We start from the raw sequence: 21,144 nt of genomic DNA, 5'->3' as shown, positions 1-21,144 counted from the left end.
TGAGCGATTGCACAGGACAGGAAGACAGAGAGAGACGATTTTAAACGTAATGGACTCGCCTGGGGAAATCTGAAAAATATTTCATTAGGAAAGGTACGAGTTGATGAGGTTTATTAGGTTTTATAAGGGAGACCCAGCGCCGCAAAACCCACTTTAAAAGGCCGTTAAGGGATTTTATTAAAAAAGGATTTTCTGTCTCTCGTTTAATTAATTTTTTAATACGCGTTAATGCCTATATTAAAGTGGGATTAAGAAACTGTTGAGAATGTGCAAATTCAAGTTACTTCTTCGGCACTTACAGAAAGAGAATCTTCGAAATTGTCGAGCATTTTCTTTTAATTAAAATTATTTTGTATTAATACCGAAGCAGAGCAAACAAAGCTTCGTGCCCGAAATGGTGTTTGTTCAATTAAGCCAAATTATTACCTGCTTGATTGATTACCTACTAAAAATAACACAAAGCCCTAGCTGAAACTCGTGCAACAAATAATTACTTGTTTAAGTTTTGTTTGATATTCCCTTTTAATTATGTTTATTGTGCTCTCTCGTGAGTCGACGAATTCATTATGGCGCCCTTAATTATTAATATTCGCTTTAAAACAGTTTGATAATAAATTGTAAGAGATATCGCTTCTGAAGAACATCATTAACTTACGAGGTTTTTTTCTCTCATTAGTGTTAAGAAATTACTTGCTAAAATGTGTGAAGGAATTTTTCTGCAATCTTATTCAGGTCACTTCCGCCTCCATTCCAAGGGCAATAAAGGGGATGACATCTCTCCGCACGTATTGCCATATCAGTTCAACTATAGAGATTTTATATTTGGCCTCCAGAATGGCAGCATAAAAGCTGGAATTTTGTTCGAAAACTCCTGGCCGACATCCCTCTGAACCTAATTGGACACAACAATAAATAAAAAGGTGCCATATTATTATGTTCGCAGTTCTTGCACATAAAAGAACGTAATCGTTATTATTTTGTCACTTTCACCTTTTTGGTGTTATATTATTTGTTACCACGCTGTTTCGTAATCAGTCAACTGGGCAATTGCGTGTCATTACGGCCCAGCAAAGTGCCAAGACACACGCACCATTATTTACTTTGACAATGTTTAGTATATCGAAGCATTAGGTCGAAATTAATAGGAACCCCTAGTCAGCAACTAATGAATAAATAATTACTGAAACGTGGCACTAAAATATGGATTGTTTCTCGGTGTTGGGGCAAAATTTTCTAGGGAGGTACACGAAAGAAATTTTATTGACATAATGGTGAAGTCATCAAAGGCAGAAATTCCAAAGAAGTTAATTGACTTTAGAAATATCTCTTTTGCGTATTTAATTTTCCTCGAATTCCAGGTCGAATGATTAATCTTTCCACTTACACAATTTGTGTGTTTACTCCGTTGAAAGCAATATGAAAATTTAGCTCGCGTGTTCAAAGCGAATTTGAAACCATATCGTGCTCTATATTTAATTACCTGAAACTGCTTTCATGTCGAATTTGGATAAATGCAATAAAGTCTAAGTTGTCTCCTTGTAATTTAATAACACTACTTCAAGTATTGATTTTGGAAACGATGCAATTAAACTGTTGAGGCTCAAGCGGGGAGTTTAGTGAGGACAGAATCGGGATTTAAGTCGAGTATTTTAACACTTTAAGTTGAGACTAGTTTCGAATGAAAAATTTTCAATGTCTGAATATGCGGTATCAGTAATTAGAAATTTTTTTACAACCCCAAAGAAACTGAGAGAAAACTTATTCTGCAATTTAATCCTGAAAGATGCAGTGAGCGCGATAACTGTTTCAAGTTGGGCGAAAGGAAAATGAAAGAATTTCGAATCTTTGGAATTCGGTATCTCATTTTTGGGGGCTTCAATTGAATTAAAATTTTGAGGATTTGTGTGCTAAATAAATCTCTAGAAACCAAGAAAAAGATACAACGCCGGGATTTAATCCTGAAAGATACAGCGTGAGCAAAATGATTATTTGAAATAAGGCAAGAAGGAAACGAGACTGTATCCAGGCTTTAAGGTCTCGTAACTCCCATTTAGAGCCTCCATTTAGAAATGAGAACCTGCACTTGTAGATATTCTTTACAAACGGGAAAAGAGAGACAGTAATGCGATTTAATCCTGAAAGATACAGTGTAATGAAAATTTTCTCAAATGGAGCAAAGAACAAAATGAGTCAATTTTCAAGGATTTTAGGTCCTATAACTTCCACTTAGAGGGCCTCAGTGGCACTTAAATTTTCGAAATTGGTTTCGAACCAAATTATAATACATTGAAGTGGAACAAAATCCAAAAAGAACGAAAATAATTGTACAAACTTTCCGTGGAATTCTTCATTTGCAATGTGCTGTAAATTTCTATATGTAGCGGACTTCTGGCGGAGCTGCAATTTTGTGGCAGTTTCATCCAGAATTCTGGATGCGAAGGACAAATTGTCGATTGCGTGCGAAGACAATTCGTAGTCAGTATCGTGTTGCTTGCTTAATTTTCTGGGATCCGGTTTCATGCTAAATTTAGGTAAATTGGACCCAGGCTAAGGTGTCTCGGAATAATTTAATAATAAAGGATTTCCACCAGCGGGGTCCTGTTATTGATTTAAGCCCAATGTCGGTCCTTCGCAATTAACGTCATCAACTCGTATTCGGGGGGGAAAGTTAGTAGATTTTCGAGTTCCTTATCGAGAACGAAAGGACCTTTATTAGATTTTATTACCACATTTTAGACCCACAATTCCACTCGTAAATATTAGCGGGAACATGCAGGTTTTATCTGAACTGAGGGAATGGCAGAATAAAGTTAAAACCCCCTATACATGTAAGGAGATTTTATAGGGGTATCAAGCCCCTGATTTAATTCCCCCATACCCCCAATAAATAATAAATTTAGGCAAATTGCGGCTAGTTTAAGGTGCCTGGAAGTAATTTAATAACAAAAGGTTTTCGGGCCAGAAGGGGTCTGCTATGCGAGCTTCAATTAGAGTCCTCAAAAATGTTTCCTACAGTAGGAAAGCTCATAAAACAATAAGCTGCCTCTATAAAATTTGATAAAGAGATGCGGCAAAATACGTTTTCATTAGGCTAATACAAGATATATTTTCCGACTTCTGGCTGCCGTTATGAAGAGTTATAGGGTGGAGAGGAGATGTGTGCGGAAAGTGGGAAAATGAGGCACTGGTGGCGAAAGCTGTGCCGTAAAATTTCATTTGCCATCATCGAAATATCAAATCTACATAAGGGAAGGCGACGTGATATACTGATATTGCACCGCTGGTTCGACAGACGACAAATTTCTGTCTCGAGAATGATCGAGCTTTTCACTTGGAATAAAATTACGTATTCTACGTACGGCTTCGAAACCGACATGGAACATAGGTTAAATAATACTGGGGCAATATTTCAAACTAATGTGACAAGCGGGTGAAATGTTGGAATTGTGATTTACCTACTGAAACTTCTCAAATTTATAGAATGTCTAATATTGGACCGAGATATTGACTTTTTCTTGTCTATGAGAAAAAGAAGACACCTCAGAACTTAACTGAATAACCGACACCTTCTTCCTCAGGTTTCTGAATTAGTTCTTTCAGCGCAATATAACTTGTTTTGGAGGAAAAGCACGGAGCTTAGTGGCAGGCGAATTCCAAAGGAACTGAGTCAAAGTCACAAGGTGGAGTCTCTTTAAATTGCAGCTGACTCCCCAAGGAGTATTTTTGGAAATTCTCTGACTCAGTTCCTTCAAAAAAGCTTACAATTGGGGTTTTCGTGGGGGAGCTCTGATATAAGCTAAATTCCAAAGACACTGAGTCATAAAGCTCTGAGAAGAGAGAATTTTAATCCAGGGTTTTTTACTCTTCAGTTATTTAAGAAAACACATATGCTTTAGATTGGAGTCATTCCGAACTAGAACAAAACCCTTCTCCCCTTTTCAGGAGCTTTCCTTGTAATCAACCAACGCTACAACGAAGCATCCAACATGTACGAAAGAGCGGCTGAACTTCTTCCCGAAGACTTCGAACTGGCCGTAGCTGCGGCTACTGCTATGCGAAAAGCTGGAAGGCAGGAGGCTGCAGAAAGATGGTACCGCAAATCTGTGAAGATGAGGCCTTCGGTAAGATTCCAAAATGGCTCCCCCACTGTTTCAGCGAATTTTACATTTTTCAGGACCCTCGAGGACACACAAACCTTGGAGCAATGCTACATCTGAACGGAAAGTACAAGGAAGCTGAGCGCAGCTACAGAAAAGCGCTGAGGTTACAACCGGATGACGAGACGACCTTAACAAATCTGCACAGGTTGTACGGAATTATGACTTGACCCTAGGGGATAGTTAACCATCGGGGTTATGTGATAAACAAAAGTACAGGCGAACGGGTGTCGGCTGAATATGTTATCTTAGATGGCTATCGCAGCAATGACGAGCAAAGTAGACTCAGTAGTAAAACAACTTTGCCGCAGTTCATTTAAAGGAGATAAAAAGAGAGAAAAAAAGGGAGCGTGTGTGTGTGTGAGAGAGAGAGAGAGAGAGAGAGAGAGAGGGAATCAAATCTGACAGTGATAATGTACCTGCGCTTGTGCCAAAGTGACTTGATGCGCAGGTGCACATTGACTGCAGCTTCAAAAATTTGCTGCCACACCCAAGTAGCTAGGAAAATTAACTTCAGATATTTTTTATAAATAAATAATATAGTGACGTAAGACTGTTGTTTAAGGCATTTTTCTAAAGTTGCGCCCTCTATATGAAGATTTTTCTAATTTCTAGAGCTAGATTGTTAATATTGCAAATTTGATTTTGGCCTATGAGAACGACGTTCAGTTTAGACTTTTTCTCAGGTAAGTGCTTTATTCGGAAAATCGCCTAAAATGTTATAATGTTGGTTTAAGGTAAGTATTTAAAAATTGGAGCCTGAAAGAGCATTGAGCAGCATTGAGAACGTGACATAAACTGACCATCAACAAGGCAGAAAGGGGAAAACTAATGCTGATTCCAGGTTAATCCACCTTTTAACCATAGAGTGTTGAAAAGGTCAAAAATTCAAATCCAGAGGGAAAATGCCTCTAAATCTATTTTTGAATATAATCACACTGGTTTGGGATTTTACTATCGTGCTGGAGAGTACCGTGAGTTGCAATTTGAAAATGAAATTGGAGGACAGAATGAAAGGTTTCTCGGTTCTGATCATGTCCATCATGATATTCCTGAGCTCATAACAGCTGGACGAAAGGTTTTTCTGGATGTATCCAAAAACAGAAATAATTCAAATGTAATACCTCGCTCTGGGGGAAAAGAAGCCTGAATCTATCAGAATCTGTAATACTTCTAAGAAAAATTGAGCTTCGCTAAATGAATAAAATCATGGGGCTTTTAGTTACTCTTAAGGGACTTTTAGCCATCCAATTGCTGATTTTTTCTGGAGGCTTAATTTCACCGATATCTCATCATCGATATTCCAAGGAGACTGGACACGTAATAACTTCTTTAGAAACCATAAATCGTTTCAATGACTTCTGGACATTTCCAAGACACTCGATCTGGTTTTAAGACTAGAAATTCAGCACGAAGACTAAAACGAATCCATCAGAAGCTTCCAAGACGCTTCCTAAGGTTAGTTTATTCGTTTCGAAGGCATCGTGATCGGTAATTCTTAACTTGGTTTTGGGAGTACCAATTTAATGAGTTTTCTATGAAGAATTCCAATGCTTTCGGCCCTCATGCTGGGAATTTTCGCATTTTTTCCCTTCTTAAGAGACTTTTATCTCGGAGGAAAGAGAGAGAAACATTCAAACAATGGAAAAATTGCAATAGCTAAGAGAACATCAGAAGATAGAATAGAAGAATAACAGTGAGGAGGCATTTTGGGGAAACCTTGAGAATGAAATTTTGATGTTTCTTTCAGTTCCTCAGCGATCTCCTTTACGGGTTCTCCATTCTGAGCTCTCAAGTACCTCGCACTACTTCTTTTCCAGCGTTCTAATCCGCAATTTCCGAATAAAGTACATACGGATTATCAAAGCTCTCTTTAACAGTCAAGCGGGGATTCGCCATTTATTTGATAGAATTTCTAAATGCCTCCTCTTGAGTACTTCCTCTTGTCCTTCCCCACACTAAAAATGTCGAAAAAGCTAACAGATATTTAATGCTGGCTCTAACGGCGTTGAGGACGAAAGCCTGCTAGACTAGTCCTAAAATAGGTTTTTAAAGCACTTCTCAAAAAATACCAAATGCGACCGTGTTATAGCAATGGTCAACAAAGACAATATTAAGAACGATCTATGGTGATAACAATGTAAAATTTTCGGTTAATATACGTTCTTGAAGTTATACGATTAACGTCTTCCTTCAGTTACGTGTAATTCAGTTTCTTGAGAACCTTCTTCAGTAACTTCAAGGGCGTTATTATGGTTCTATAACGTGTAGATTATCGATCTGGAATTGGTGATAAACTATGTAAATACATAACAGATGAGAGATTATTTGATTGCATTGAAAATTGTCACATATCGATTGATAGGTGTATAATAATAATGTTTTATAAATTATAATATATCGTGCGTTTCGGGTTGGATCTGGTCCAGCTTGACACATTTAATAAAGAGCTTTTTCATAAATTATGATCATTCGAAATTCTTGTAAAAACTTGTGAAACCTTCAACTTTTGTCAATAACGTAGCGTATAATTATTAGGGCGTTTTTACAACAGTTTTGGGATTTTTCGGATAGGAGCTTCGAATCAGTAATTTATTCCATTATTAGCTTTCTATGGGAGATATTATAACACGTGCATTGACTTTAAGTGTAAAATAAAGCTTATCCTATTTTGTGTATTCCCAGTGTTTTATTTCCCTGAGAAGGAGACACAAATCTCTCCATCGCTGTAAATCTCAGGAAACATAAAATAAAGTCCAACTATAAAACACAACTTTGATATAAAAATAATTGCGGGTCTTAACGGCGACCACAAATCTTTATTGGATTGGCTCCAGAATGTATTTCGGGACTTTGCAAGTAAATTTAAGCCGGCGATATCTGAAGAAAATGTCCTTTAAGTCCCGGATCGAAGGGGTTTAAATCACTGCACCATGTTGAGGCTTTAGGACTCAATTTTATCTCCTTCCCGAATGTTAAGAAACATTTTGACAACCCCTGTAGCAATATTAATTACGAAATTAGCTCTTCTTTATTCGACCCCATTGTAGCACGTAGAGGGGTAATATTTTAATTCCATCACACATAAAGGCCTTCAACTATATTTCCCGGCTCCCTATATTACGTTATTCGTTGGAAATCCCATGCTGACTATATGTGGTTCAAGTTGATATATGGCGTGTCGTATATCGGGAACAGTATAACCATAATTATAAATGGGTACGTTTCCCTCAGGACAGAATCGGGAGTGCGGAATTAGTGGATGAAGGTCGTTGCGGAAACCAGGTGAAATTATTTTAAATTAGAAAAGCAAGCTCAGTATATTAAAATAGATTAAACGCATCCATCTACTTGCACGGGGGTGTATTTAATTAAACTGCGGACAAGAAAATAATGGACGCAATTACTTAAATTTTCGCCGTGCCGAGAGTGAGTGTTATTTTTGAGAATTTCCTGCAGGCTGGAATCCTCGGAATTGCTGAAGAATTGCTTTGGATATACTGGAAGTTTCCAGGATTTTATCCAGAGCAGGGGTGAGGAAATTGAGCCTTAAGCATTAAATTGGGTGGAAATTTAAATCAAGTCTCTCCCATCCAGATCAGGTAAGACAAATCTACGGAGTTGTGGGCAATGTCATTAAATTTAAAAAGGGCGTAGAATTGTTATGCAAATTTAAAATTTCATCATTCACACAGAAGAAAGCACTCGGTGCTGAGAACATGTGAGGAAATCTTATCTAGTTTGATGGATTAAGGAAAGAGGAATTTTTAGGGGGTATGAAATGAAAAGTGGAGAAAACGGGAAACAAGTTCAAGGATTCAGAGTGAGGAAAACTGTAAAAGAAACTCTTGTGAAAATCTGAAGATTGCTGAAAATATTTTCCAATGCTAATAAGCGTCTTGACTCACAGTTCTTCCTCACTTCGCATCTTAAAAGTACCTGATTTCTTATTATCATTTTCAGCATTTCCATTCATTGAGTCTCAAAAGCTCTTCCCACATCCTTCAAAGCTTTCCACTCTCTAAAGCTTTTTTATTCCCAAAGGCCTTTCACACTTCCTTGGGGGCTCATAATGCTTTAATTTTTATTCTCATTAAGTTTCCTTCACCTGAGTGCTTCATGTCTCCCAACTTCAAACAGTTTTTCGAGTTTTTGCCTCTCGAAGTTCTCTCCTTGCTTGCATTTATTCATAAATAGAAGAAGTTTTACAATCAGATTTGCACAAGCCTAAAATCTCTCAATTACTCGCCTGATTTCTGAGATATTGAGGCCCAAATTTTGAAAGTGGTATCAAGTAATTACTGACAGAATCAATAATTGCAGATTAAGCTCCAAGTGAGAAACAAAGCTAGTAAGTAAAATGTTTGAGGTTTATGAGTTGGAAGAAGTGGATGCAAATTAAAAAAGGGCGAAAAGTGGGGTTCAAGGGAAATTAAAAATTGTGAGCGGAGAAAAATCTTAATAGGGAAATAGGAAGAAAAAATGTGGATTAAGGCAAGATTGAATTTTGAAAGTCAGAATTGACTCATTATTTCTGAGGGATATTCCCGAATATCTATTTGCATATAAGAAGATTTCGATATAAACTTCTTCGGTCATTGTATTAATAAGAGAGATTTAGACTTTTTTTGAGAGATTTAATATTTATAATGGAGGCCTAGTGATAGTGCGAATTAAAGAATTTAGATGTGAATTTTCTAAGAAACAATTGCAATCGAGCGTGAATGACGAACTCTGGAAGGAATAATAGCCCTTGTCATGTACGAGTGTTTGCAAACACAAAATAAAATTCTTATAGAGCCGTAGCCAATAATATTTTATAATTTTTGCAGGTCGCAAATGTGGAATAATGATATCTGCACCACATTTTCGAAACATTTCAGCGCGGTTTTATTTCCTATTTCTTAATTCGAAACAAACCTTTCTCTGCAGACTTAAGACTAAAATTCCCTTTTAACTACTTAAAATTTCGGTTTCCAAATTCAGCAAAACTTCATCCGAGGCGGTAAGGTCTGTTCCTGCGAAAGTGGTTCAAAACTAAACTCTCCAACTTAAGCGATGTTTCTAACATTACAAAACAAAATTTTACAACTGTTCTGCATTATGATTAATATCCATTGGCGTCCCTATTTAGAGCTTTCCTCTCTACGACCCTCATTTCCTCACACCTCACAGTTTAACTTACCTTTGGCTTACAGAGACAAAGAGAGTTCCAAAGTAATTACTATCAAGGAAAGTTGGTATATAATAAAGTGTTTAAACATCAGTATTCTACGTCCATGTTTGCAGTCTTGCGTATTATTATACACTCTGAACTCCACTTGGGTTAGCTGGAAGTTTTGGAATTATGAAGTTTATGAAGTTCTTACCGAGTTGCACTCTCAAACGTCGTGGGAAGTGGCAAAAAAGTTTCTTAATTTAATTTAAAGGGTGGAGAGAGGGAGGCCATGTACACATTTTGCAAAGTAAGATGGGTATTGACTCAGCTTTTTGTCCCCAAAAGGAGCTTTTCGATTTAAAGATTGCCAAAAACAAGAGTGTGATATAAATTGCCAAACCGAGACCGTGTCGTTTCGCATCGTCTCCACTTCTCACAAGTAAAATGTGCTAAACATAAACTTAAAAGTAGTTTTAAAAATGAAACTTTATTTGGCACAAGGAACTGGCGAACATCATTTTTCACTTTCGGGGTGTGTGTCGAACTGACGCCTCGGGGGCATAAAACTTTCCGGATTTTGATTGAAGTAAATCTAGACAAAATGGGTTTTAGAGTCTATGGAGAACCAAATGCGACAGATATAGTAAATATCCCTTTTTTGAGGGAGGAAAGGAAATATTTGTATTCCTCCATTTTATCCCAAATTCATGCATATTCAAGCGCCAGTGAGCAATTGCTACCAAAGTGGCACGTTTCTCAATGAGCCAACCATTCAAACTCCTATTACAATTTACGACCTGTCTTTTAAAGTCATAAACTAGAAAATTCTCTATATCAGTATCTTTGTATGGAGATAGACTCGAAAGCTTGTGCTTCTCGAGGCGATCGACTCAGAGAGTTTTACGAACTTTTTACGTTAAAATCTCATTTTTACGCGGTTTCCAACTCGTTTAAAATTCGTCAGTGCGACACTGCTTTTTTGAGAAAATAAATGTGAAACTCTCGGCTCTCAAACATCGCTTTTCCATTAAAAAAACTAGCTGAAGTCACTGTCATCAATTGATTCAGAGAGTTCTACAATTTTCTTAAAGTTTTTTTTTTAATTGTACGTACCGCCACCGGCTTTAGATTCTAATGAATGTTGGTCTGATTCTTGGTATAGTTAACAGCAAACTAAAGGTCTCGCACGTCATCTGTGACGAAACAAAATGGCCACATTGGTTATGTTTATTTCGGAAGCAATATATGTCTAACTTATTTAGTTATCATTATTATTCGAAGGTAAAACGTATTAATTATTAAAAATATAATGAACATGGTCATGTAGGTACATATATAATAAAATATAAATAAAATATAAACATAAATATAATAAAATATGGTCAGAAATTTTGATGTGACGTCATTTAGCTAAAATTCGATAATTCCACTGAGATGTAAACAGGACCACTGGAAAAATTTTAACCCGACAGGGTTGCCGTCAATCGCAAAACTATGTGTGTTTATGTGATGATTATTTTGTGAGATTATCTTATAATACCAGTGATTGTGTCTATTTTTGCTCTTAGATTTTCCTTTCATTAGAAGGTTTTGTGTTGTAAATAATTAAAACGGTTTTTTTATTAAATCTTGCGACTGACTGTCCTGAAACAAATTATATGTATATCGCCTCAAGGATTTGTTCGGAAGTCTGGCAACAGCGTAGGGCAGCGCGACATAGAACTTTGATGACGTGCAAGACTTTTGTTTGGTTTTTACTATATGTTCGCATGCTATCTAGTAAACAGGAACTCCTCAATAACCTTAACAATATTTACCTGGATTCGGATTAAAATGCAGGTGTGCGATAGCCTGAAAGTAAAGAAATTCACAAAAAATTATTTGAAGAATTGTACCTGTCCCAACAGGCTTTGTAAACTAATGAACTTCGGCTCGTTGTTTGCTCAAGTGTCCTCAATCACCTCAAGAATATTCACGTTGATTAGTTTGAAAATAGATGCGTAATGAGCACTGAATTGCGGTATTTACTTAGAGCCTCTAAGCAATGAATTGGGTCTGTTTTCTGACAAATTACGTTTATAATAACAGGTCTGAACTCTAGGATGGTTTGACCTGAAGCAGACATATCTGCCCTCGATAACATTCCCCTTTGTCTTAAAATAGAAATGTGGGTAATAAGTATCCTTTTTACGTCATGTTATTACTGAAAATCTGAAAGTAGGACTAGCAGGCTGGTAGTATATGATTAGACCAGTGGTGGAAAACTTTCAGGATAAATACAGAACTGCGTGTAAAGAGAAAACTTACTAGGCAGTAATGTGATTTTTTTACATTCAAGTTAAAGAGAATCTGCAACTTTACTAAAGGGGAAAAGGAATGTACCTACACTTCACCCCAAATTTATCCATATTCCAGTAGCACTAGCTGACTGTGACCATTCTGGTATATCTCTCCATGAACAATTCAAATTTCGCTTAAAATTTATGACCTAGGAGAGTCGTCCCGTTGAGAGCATTAAGTATTTCTAACCCAATTTGCCCGCTCTGATTGAGATGCAAATAATCATTATCAAGGTTTTAAATATCCTATAAATGCCAGGTTTCCTACTTAGCTCCCAATTGCCCCCTATGGAATAAACAGGACTCTCATTTTCTTCCTGCCTGAGCTGGGTATTAAAAGAGGAGTACATTAGTGGAATTTCCCAAGCGACATGGCGAGGCAGCTCGTAAACGCACTCCAGCGTTAATGTGTGTATCTTTTTTTGCCCTTCAGCTTTGTATTTTCGGTTTTTCCTTGTCACCCTATCAACAACAATAATTCTTCTCTCATTTCAATCTAATATGGTCATATTTTTGAGCCTTAAATAGAGGTATTATAACACATGAGATAAATGCGGAAAAGGGGAAAAAACAAACACTTTTGTGCCACATGGGAAATTTACCTAATGATGAAACTTTTGCTTGTTTGGCTTGAATACCCATGGCTACATATTCTCCCTTTACACCATAAAAATATACAAAAGCTAAAAATTTCATTAAAGTGTGTAAATATGAAAATATCCCTCTTTCTTCACTATCCATGTTGAGACCTGGGAACAAAGTGCAAATCCAAATGATTCCTGGTTTTCGTTGAAATGTGAATGAATCAACTTATTTACATTTGCATGTTTGGGAGTAATTTTGAAGTGTCTCAGTACAGTAGCGCCTGCAACTTTTAGTAAAACTGTTCCCATTCTTTGACCTAAAAGCCACAAAATGATCTATTTTTACTCACATCTAAAACCGAACACCCCATCGATACGACTCCTGAGCCTAAAAGAAAATGGCAAGAAAGATCCTAGTTTGATTTTTGTAGAGTTCTCCGGTAAGAACTTGGAAGGGTCGAACGTACGAGGGTTATCCCAATACTCGGGATTTCTCTGAATGTGAAAGACACTGTTGGAGATATTCGCTCCTTCAGGCACAATTTTATCTTCCATTTGGATATCGTCAAAAAAAGTCGTTGGATATCGTCAAAACAATATCTCCCCACTAAAAGGACTGAAGGAAGGATTTTCATGGCCTCATTAATAATCGCCTCAATATACACCAATTTTGATACCATAAGGTCAATTTCTCTATCTCCTGCTACACTCATTACTTCTTCGTACGCTTTTTATTGAATATCTGGGAACATGCTCAGCAAAGATGAAATTCAAGATATGCCCAGTTGCATCTGTTGCCTGAATATTGAGAAATCTAGTATGTAACTAATTGGATTATTACATGACTACTTATAGCTGCGGAAGACAAGAAAAAGGACTGGAAAATATTCGACTCTTTCGCTGTGATTGTTGGAAGATTTCGCTTATCCTCAGCAGATCGTATGGAAAATAATCGGAATTATTCAGACAATCTTTTAATATTCCATCATGATGGTTCACCACTGCATTATTCATTCGCGGTTCGGCAATTTTTTCCTGAAAATTTCCTTGGTCATTGGATCGGTAGAAGGGGTGCGACTGAATGGTCCACAGGTCTCCAGATTTGAACCCATTAGATTTCTTTTAATGGCGTCCTCTCAAATCCAAAATTTATGTCACCCCTCCAGATACCTTAAAAGTATTGCGAGAACGCATTGTCAATGAATATGCCCCGAAGTACTCCAGAAAATGCGACAGTGTTTTAAAGCAAACTTATTGCACTGTCAGGAAGTTAACGGGCAGCATTTTGAACAATTAATTTACTAGATGCTTTTGTGCTTTATGTACCATAGTAGCGTCTATACAGAAATAAACGATTTATTTTTCATAGTTGTTTCAAAGCAAGAAATTTTGGTATCATTATAAAGCACTTGAAAAAATCTTTAATTTGAGGTATAACTCAACCCCTCTCGCCATTTAAAATTTTGAGGGTGGTTCTTTCTCTGTCTAGACGGTGAAAGAAATCACCGTCAATTTCTAATAAAAAACCTTCCCCCTCCGTATTAAAGTTACGTGTCCGAGGAGTTTTGCATAACATCTTCACCAATCGAGAAAACAACTCTGCTTCGCTTTAGTTGGCGCACTCTGTACATTATTTGTATTATTATTTTATAAAATAATAATTGGTACACTCAAAAAGAAGAAGTTACGTAACCCATTTGGATGGAGAGAAAATCTTTTTTTCATAAAATAAATTTTCTCATTACACTATTATAGCTTGCTGCTTATTACTACTACTTAAATCATCAATTTAAAGTTTTCCTTCTCGGTGATTTTACTTACAGAAAAAACTCATGAAAGCTTGAGTATTAAAAAACTTATAGTGATCATCTCCGAGTTTCTTCTTCTTGATTAAATCAATTAGAGCACAGCTCTGCTGGTTGATTGGCGAGATAAAGGTATTTATCATGTTGATATTGCAGGCGCTCCTCAAGAACTTAAGTCTGCTCCTCTATTTCTCCCCCAAAAAAGTGATTTTCTTTATGGTTAGAACATTCCAATAATAATTCTAAACGCATACTCACCAGGAATCAATGGAATGAAATTTTTTTTTAATATTGAAAATGACTGTAAGTCTCAGAGTTATCCACGCACTTTGGATGGCTGGGTACCATTCCGGCATCATCAGCATTGTTGCTTATGTAATGGTACTTATTGCCGTACCACAAATTTATTGGCAGTCCCACATACCCCTCTGCCAATCGAACAGTGCGGATGATGTTTACTAAAACGACAGTTCCTGTATTGTATGGAAAAATTCTACTTTAGGATTCATAAAATAAGTGGACGTATTCAGGGAAAAGCAACGCAGCAGTGCTTTAATAAAGCGATTGTACGCAAAGGGCGACCGCTTTAATAAAGGAGAAAAATTGAGGCTATTTTAAGGCTCTGTATTCAGAGGGACTTAAAATAGCGTGAATTTTTCTTCGTTTGCTCACCTTTCAATCCAGTGAAAATGGCAACATAGATGTTATCCACAAAGAATAACAAAGGCACCCACCGCCCATTTTGGTTCCATGAGAACCGAATACATACCTATACCCTGTACCTGGTAGCCACCAACCAACAATTGAATAAAATAATATTCAAGTCTATAATTAGGGCAGATTTAACTGCAATTGAAAACGTTATCGTTGCTATACCTACGTATCGATAAAAGCTATTGTCGAATTTTGTTATACCAATTTGAAATTTAAATTACTTTTAACTATTTTGTCGAGTTGAAGGTCCCTCCAATTGTTTTATTAATTAAAATATTTGCTGCGTAATTTTTCGGGTCATTTTTTGGTCACAAAAAAACGTGCTTCAAATTCAATTTATAGAACGCAAAAACATATGTTGTGACAGGGTACTGAGGAGGAAAATCCACAAACCCTAAACTTTAAAAAAATCCGAAAAGATCATAAAAGATAGGTAAAATTGTTAAATAGGTTGCAAAGATTGCATTTGATCTTCGAAAATCTGAAGAATTAAAAAATGACATCTACGTTTAAGTAAAAAACAATTTCCAGAAATGTCCAAAATTCCTTTGAGAAATGAGCCGGAGTTTTTTAAAAACTCTAAAAATAGACATCGAAATATCTGCTAATATTTAAGCATATTTCCAAGGAGACAGGAACTTCCAACGAAGTCTGTTTTTGAGATGCTATTGATTGAAGGTATGCTAAATATCGCTGCAAAGCTCAGTTTCATTCCGACACTTTGAATGATTGACCACTATTTTGACCACTATTTTGGCATCCTTATTACTTTTATTTATCTAGTGGTACTTACTGCCAAACTAGAAGTTTACTGGAAATCCCAAATACTTGTTTGCACATAAAAGGCTGGAGAGGATAGATGTTGTGCAACAAAGTCACATATTGTATGAAAAAAACAAATTCAGAATTCATAAAATAAAGGGGCGCATTCAAGGAAACGGACCGCTGCAACGCTCTATGAGAGCTGTTGCACACAATGTGCAAATTCAGACAGCATGTGGGGGTACAGAACACATTAGGTGAGGTACAAAACTCCTAATTACTTAGGTAATTAATTGCCTGTTCTAAGTAATGAACGCAAAGCTTTTGATTCGTCCATTATTAGAATACATCCCTTAGGAAATTAACCGAGTCATCTAACATTCGGTACGTTAATTTGTCAATACATGCCATTATTTATTTATTAATCATTGATGCATCCATGGAGATTGTTAGAGAGCTTTATTAACGAAAAACTGTATGGAAATCGACCCGAAAGATGTGGCTTTAATGATGTGTCTGGAATTTGTCTGAACTTTTTCTGGAATTTGCCAGACATACTTTACCTTTTTTCCAATATTTCTCTACTATTCGTAGGGATTTTAGATAGTGTCAGTTAATCATAATTTATTTACCATTCAATCTAGTGACAATCGCCGCAGAAACGTTTTCCCAAAGGGTAGTCAAAGAAAGCACCGTCCGTTTCGCTTTTATAGAAATCAGACCACCCTATACTAGATAGTAGGCAATTAAACATTCTACAAATCAATATTAAATATTTTTGTTCTTTCTTGTTATTGACAATTAATAATTCCAGCTGGAATGATAATTAACCAGTCATCTATTAAGAAGAAACTTAAAAAAATAAATTATCATTTTTGTAACCAAGACATCATTCGAAAGCCGCATTTTAGGAATGTAAAAAACATGTGAATCATGAGGTAAGACGCCATTGATGTATGAGTTCCACTGAGGTTGGTTGAGATGAGTCAAAATATTTTGTTTCGTCCAATATGGTTAAAGAAGAATCTAAAATATCATTATAAACTTGTATTATTTCCAATGTCTGGTTACCTTCTTATTCGGTATTCAAAAAATTATAATTTAAATAGTAAGTTTAACAATAAACATGATTATAGCAATACTGGAACGATAACTACATAGTCTTTTTTTTATATAATTATATAATATTAATAATATTATAATAAAAATTTTATAAAATTATAAATTATTAATAAAAATTCATATAAAGATTGAGAAAGTTTGCCAATAAAAAAACCTTAAACTAAAAAAAAAAATACATATAACTATATAAATAAAAAATCACTCGACTAGTAAATCTACTCGAAGAAAATTGAAAAAAACATATTGACAACATATTGAAATTATTAATATGCCTACTTTTTTGCTGTTCCGCTCTGTATTTTAGTTTTTTCCTCGTCATCTGTTATTCTGAAATGTGAAGTTACACCAGACTAATCAACGGCAATTACTCTCCCCTCATTTCCATCTAACATGATGAAATTTTTTAGCCTCAAATGGTCATATTATAACACATAAGATAAATGTGGAAAAAGGGATAAAACCAACAGTTTTTTTCCACGTGGAAAATTCAGCTAATTATGAATCTTTTGTTGGTTTTTGCTGAATGAGCTACATATTATATTATAAAAATGTATACATAAAATATAAATAACAAAAACGGCGCTATTCACTGTTCGTTTTCATTCCTGAGAGTAAAGTGCAAATCTAAGTGATTCCTGGTTTTCATTGAAATGCAAGAAGTCAGCTTAAACTCCTTTATATCCTTATGCTTGGAGCTAATTTTGAAGTGTCTCAGCACAGTCGAAACTGTTATTTTGACCAAAACTGTCGCCATTCTTTGCCCTAAAATCACCCAACATGATCCATTTTTACTCAAATTTCAAACTTAATATCCCACCAATGCAATTTCGGGGCCCAGTAGAGAATGGCAAGAAAGACCCTGGCTTGATTTTTCCAGAATTCTCTAGCAAAAATCTGGAAGGATCGAACTCAAGGGGATTATCCCAATACTCAGGATTTCTCTGAATATGAAAGATACTGATGAAGACATTCGCTCCTTTAGGCAGAATTTTATCTGTCAGTTCAATATCCTCCGAGCAATATCTCCCTACTAAAGGAATCGAAGGGAAAATTCTCATCGCCTCATTAATAACCGCCTCTGTATACATCAATTTTGATAGCAATACATCGTCAATTTCCCTATCTCCTACTACAGTCATCACTTCTTCGTACACATTTTGTTGGATATCTGGGAACATACCCAGTAAAGTAAAGATGAAAGTCAAGGTATGCCCGGTTGTGTCTGTCGCCTGAATATTGGGAAATCTAGTATGTAAGTAATTAGATTATTACATGACTACTTACAGCCGCAGAGAACAAGGTAAATTCCTGGAAAACATCGGATTCTCTGTCTTTGCATTCATATCCCTCATTCAGGAGCAATTCCACAAGCGGTAGCTCTGTGGTGTTTTCCACATACTCTGGAAAATATTGTTTACCACTGAATTTTGTTTTATGAAAAAGAATTTACCTTTGTGTTTAGCCATCTGCGCCATTTTCTTCTTTAGAATATTTTTCAAAATCCTCTTCATGTGCTTTATATTAAAAGTTAGTTTCGCCCCCAAAGGGGATCGCATCCACAACCAACCCGGAACTGCGGGATTGGCTAAAAGCTTTACAAATTCATCTTGACTTCTAAAAAAAATATAAACATCTTACATCATACTTATGAATTAATTACATTCAACTTACTTATCCACATAATACGCAAACTCACTTATGTCACTATCTTTAATATCTTCTGCCATCCAGCCAATTGACGTCACTGAAATTCACAAAATAATTACTGGTTTAGATGACGCAGTAAACTGCGACATACGTTGACAGGCCGCCGCCCGTTAAGCAGTAAACTTATTAAAGCTTGAAATCAAACCTGGATAATTTCAATAAGCTGTGGAGTAGCTGTCAGATTTCGCATAATAAAGTCGACCTATTTGTTCACATGAAGGGGTGGACCGCATCAAGGGTGAGTTAAGCCAACCATTATTAAACCGATATTTAAGTGAATTTGCTGATGGGGAAGTGGTTATTTCATAAAATAATAATTGAAGTACTCGGGACGAGCTACATAACTCATTTGTACAGAAAAAGCGCAGAATGCCTTTTCCTTACATACAATTTCTGATTACATTATTACAGCTTTTTCACTGCTCAAATCTTCAATTTAAAGTTTTCCTCCTCGGTGATTTTACTTACAGAAAAAACTCATGAAAGCGTGAGTATTAAAAAACTTATAGTGATCATCTTCAGGTTTCTTCTTGTTGATCAAATCAATTAGAGCACAGCTCTGCTGATTGAAAGTCGGCATAAAGGTATTTATCATGTTGGTATTGAAGGCGCTCCTCAAGTACCTACGTCTGCCCTTCCATATCTCTCCTACAGAAGTGATTTTCATTATGGCTAAAACATTCCAATAATAATTCTATACGCATACCCACCTGGAATTAACAGAATGGAATTTTTAAAGACATATTGAATATCACCATAAAGCTCAGCTTTATTCAGACACTTTGAATGGTTGAGCACTATTCTAGCATCATCAGCACTTTTGCTCATGTAGTGGTATTTACTGCCATACCAAAAATTTATGGGCATTCCTACATACCTCTCTGCCCATAGAAGAGTGGAGAGCATGTTTACTGTAAAGAGAAGTATGGATTGTATGAAAAAACAAATTTAGGATTCATAAAATAAGGGGTAGCAGGGAAAGGTATCACTGCAGTATTTTATTATAACGGTTGCACACAAGGGGTGGTTTCAGGTGATTAATTACTTAAGTAATTAGGTGTCTTGTGGCGGCTCGGCAAGCAATTCTCATTCAATTACATTGGGCGCATTCAGCAAATCCAAGCGGTTTGCCGAATGCGCCCAACTGAATGGAAGAGGATTGTTTTTGAGAGACACACGAGACGCCTAATTACTCAAAAATTTGAACGTTAAAAATATTTAATACAAAGTGTTTCAATCATGCATTAATGGAACCGATCATTAAGGAAATAAATCTAGTCATGCCACGTTGCGTACACGACTTGGTTTCCAATTATAATTAAATAATGGAACAAAGGAAAAAACACAAACAACTACGCGCGATACATGTCATTTGCACTTGAAACTATCTTATCATTGATGTGTCCGAAATGTTTCTGTGCAGTTTTATTAAGGAGAAATTGTATGAAAATCAAGTCAAAAGTTCTAGTTTTAAAAATGTATCAATGAGTTCGGGAGTTTGCGAGAACTTTTTCTGGAATTTGCCAGATATTCGTTGTCTTCACTTAAAATCCCTCTTGTCTACAGAGTGATTTAAAATAGTCTGATATTTTCTTCTCTTGCTCACTTTTTAATCCAGTGAATATAGCTGTATAGGCGTTACCCAGGAAAGGCAACAAAGGAATCCACCACCCTTTTTGCGACATCGTAAACCAGACCACCCGAGGCTTGGTGACAATCAACCAAACATAATACATCACTACACTGAATAGTAATGTTAAAACACATTTCACCACAAATAATACCATTCTTAAGCTATTTGAGTATCGACTGAAGCGATTGTTGTACTTAAATTACTTTTAGCAGTTTTATTAAGTTACGGATAATTAATCCCTCCAGTTGAGCTAACTAATCGATTAAAGGTGAACTTATTTTCTACTTAATATACATTTGATGTAATTTTCGGTCTACAAGACGTCATTCAAATCGAATTTTGATACCGCAGAACCCAATTTTCCCCATAATTAGCTAGTGAGATATGAAACGACATATGTCCATTTTATAATCGTAACGCTCATTAATGAGCAATTTCTTTTGCGCAATATGTATTTAACGTAAAATTTTCTATTTAGTTCTGTTTACGGGCAAATGACCTTTGCGAGCCAATGGAATAAAATCTCATTACGTACTTATGGCACAAAACGATTTACATCCATTGTTATGTTCATTTTATTAATTTAACTTTGAGGTAAAAGTCAAAATCCCTGCGAAATATCTCCATAGCCTGTTAATGGAAATTTATATTCGTCAGTCAATACTCTATGTAGATTGCAAATTCATCTACTTCTTACTACCAGTGTCACAGTGGATCCCTTTATGTCCTCAGAGCTATATCATAAAGGGCCTTTTATAAGCAAATCCGAGATATAGATTCTTTGTCACAACCTCGCAATCATTTGCATTATTTACAATTTCCCGTTAACAACCGTTAATAATCTAATATTTTCTTTCCTGAAAATCAGAAATGATAAATTGCATCTATAGGTAACTCTAATGGTTGTGACAATAGTAATATGCATAATAATTACCTATTCGATTAATAAAAATACATGTGAAAATTGTCGTAGTTATTCTTAACCAATTGAGCAGCAAAGTCTAGTTATTGAAGTGCTTTTTCATCGTCCATTTAAGTTTCTGAATATCATAAAAAATCTGTAGAAATCCTTAAGAAGTCATTAATCATATTTTCAGGAATTTGAAGAAATTAATGAATAAGTCTCTAAAATCAATGGTGATGCGACAAAGGTTCTGAAAAAT

The 21,144-nt window shown here is 35.9% G+C and overlaps 2 protein-coding genes and 1 pseudogene across 2 annotated transcripts in view; 1 reads left to right on the top strand and 2 right to left on the bottom strand.

Annotated features, from left to right (window-relative positions):
- LOC136416020 (protein O-mannosyl-transferase Tmtc2-like) overlaps nucleotides 1-6,835 on the top strand; it is a 77,540-nt gene extending 70,705 nt beyond the window's left edge. Inside the window, exons 11-12 of the mRNA XM_066400980.1 lie at nucleotides 3,943-4,121; nucleotides 4,175-6,835. Coding sequence (XP_066257077.1) covers nucleotides 3,943-4,121; nucleotides 4,175-4,327 — 332 coding nt within the window. The 3' untranslated portion in view covers nucleotides 4,328-6,835. The remainder of the gene's footprint in view (nucleotides 1-3,942; nucleotides 4,122-4,174) is intronic.
- Nucleotides 6,836-11,662: 4,827 nt separating this feature from the next.
- On the bottom strand, nucleotides 11,663-14,784 carry LOC136416309 (probable cytochrome P450 4p3; annotated as a pseudogene).
- Nucleotides 14,785-16,339: 1,555 nt separating this feature from the next.
- LOC136416088 (probable cytochrome P450 4d14) lies at nucleotides 16,340-20,152 on the bottom strand. Its single transcript, XM_066401090.1, has 8 exons — nucleotides 19,955-20,152; nucleotides 19,059-19,259; nucleotides 18,817-18,996; nucleotides 18,313-18,385; nucleotides 18,092-18,255; nucleotides 17,926-18,041; nucleotides 17,459-17,870; nucleotides 16,340-17,403 (listed from the first exon to the last, which is right to left on the bottom strand). The coding sequence occupies exons 1-8, from the start codon at nucleotides 20,133-20,135 to the stop codon at nucleotides 17,228-17,230; spliced, it is 1,503 nt and encodes a 500-aa protein (XP_066257187.1). The 5' UTR covers nucleotides 20,136-20,152; the 3' UTR covers nucleotides 16,340-17,227.
- Nucleotides 20,153-21,144: the final 992 nt, after the last annotated feature.

This window comes from Euwallacea similis, chromosome 22 (genome assembly GCF_039881205.1).
Source record: "Euwallacea similis isolate ESF13 chromosome 22, ESF131.1, whole genome shotgun sequence".
NCBI classification, from domain to species: Eukaryota; Metazoa; Arthropoda; class Insecta; order Coleoptera; family Curculionidae; genus Euwallacea; species Euwallacea similis.
Note: the sequence above shows the minus strand (reverse complement) of the source record. Positions and strands in the feature narration are given on the sequence as shown.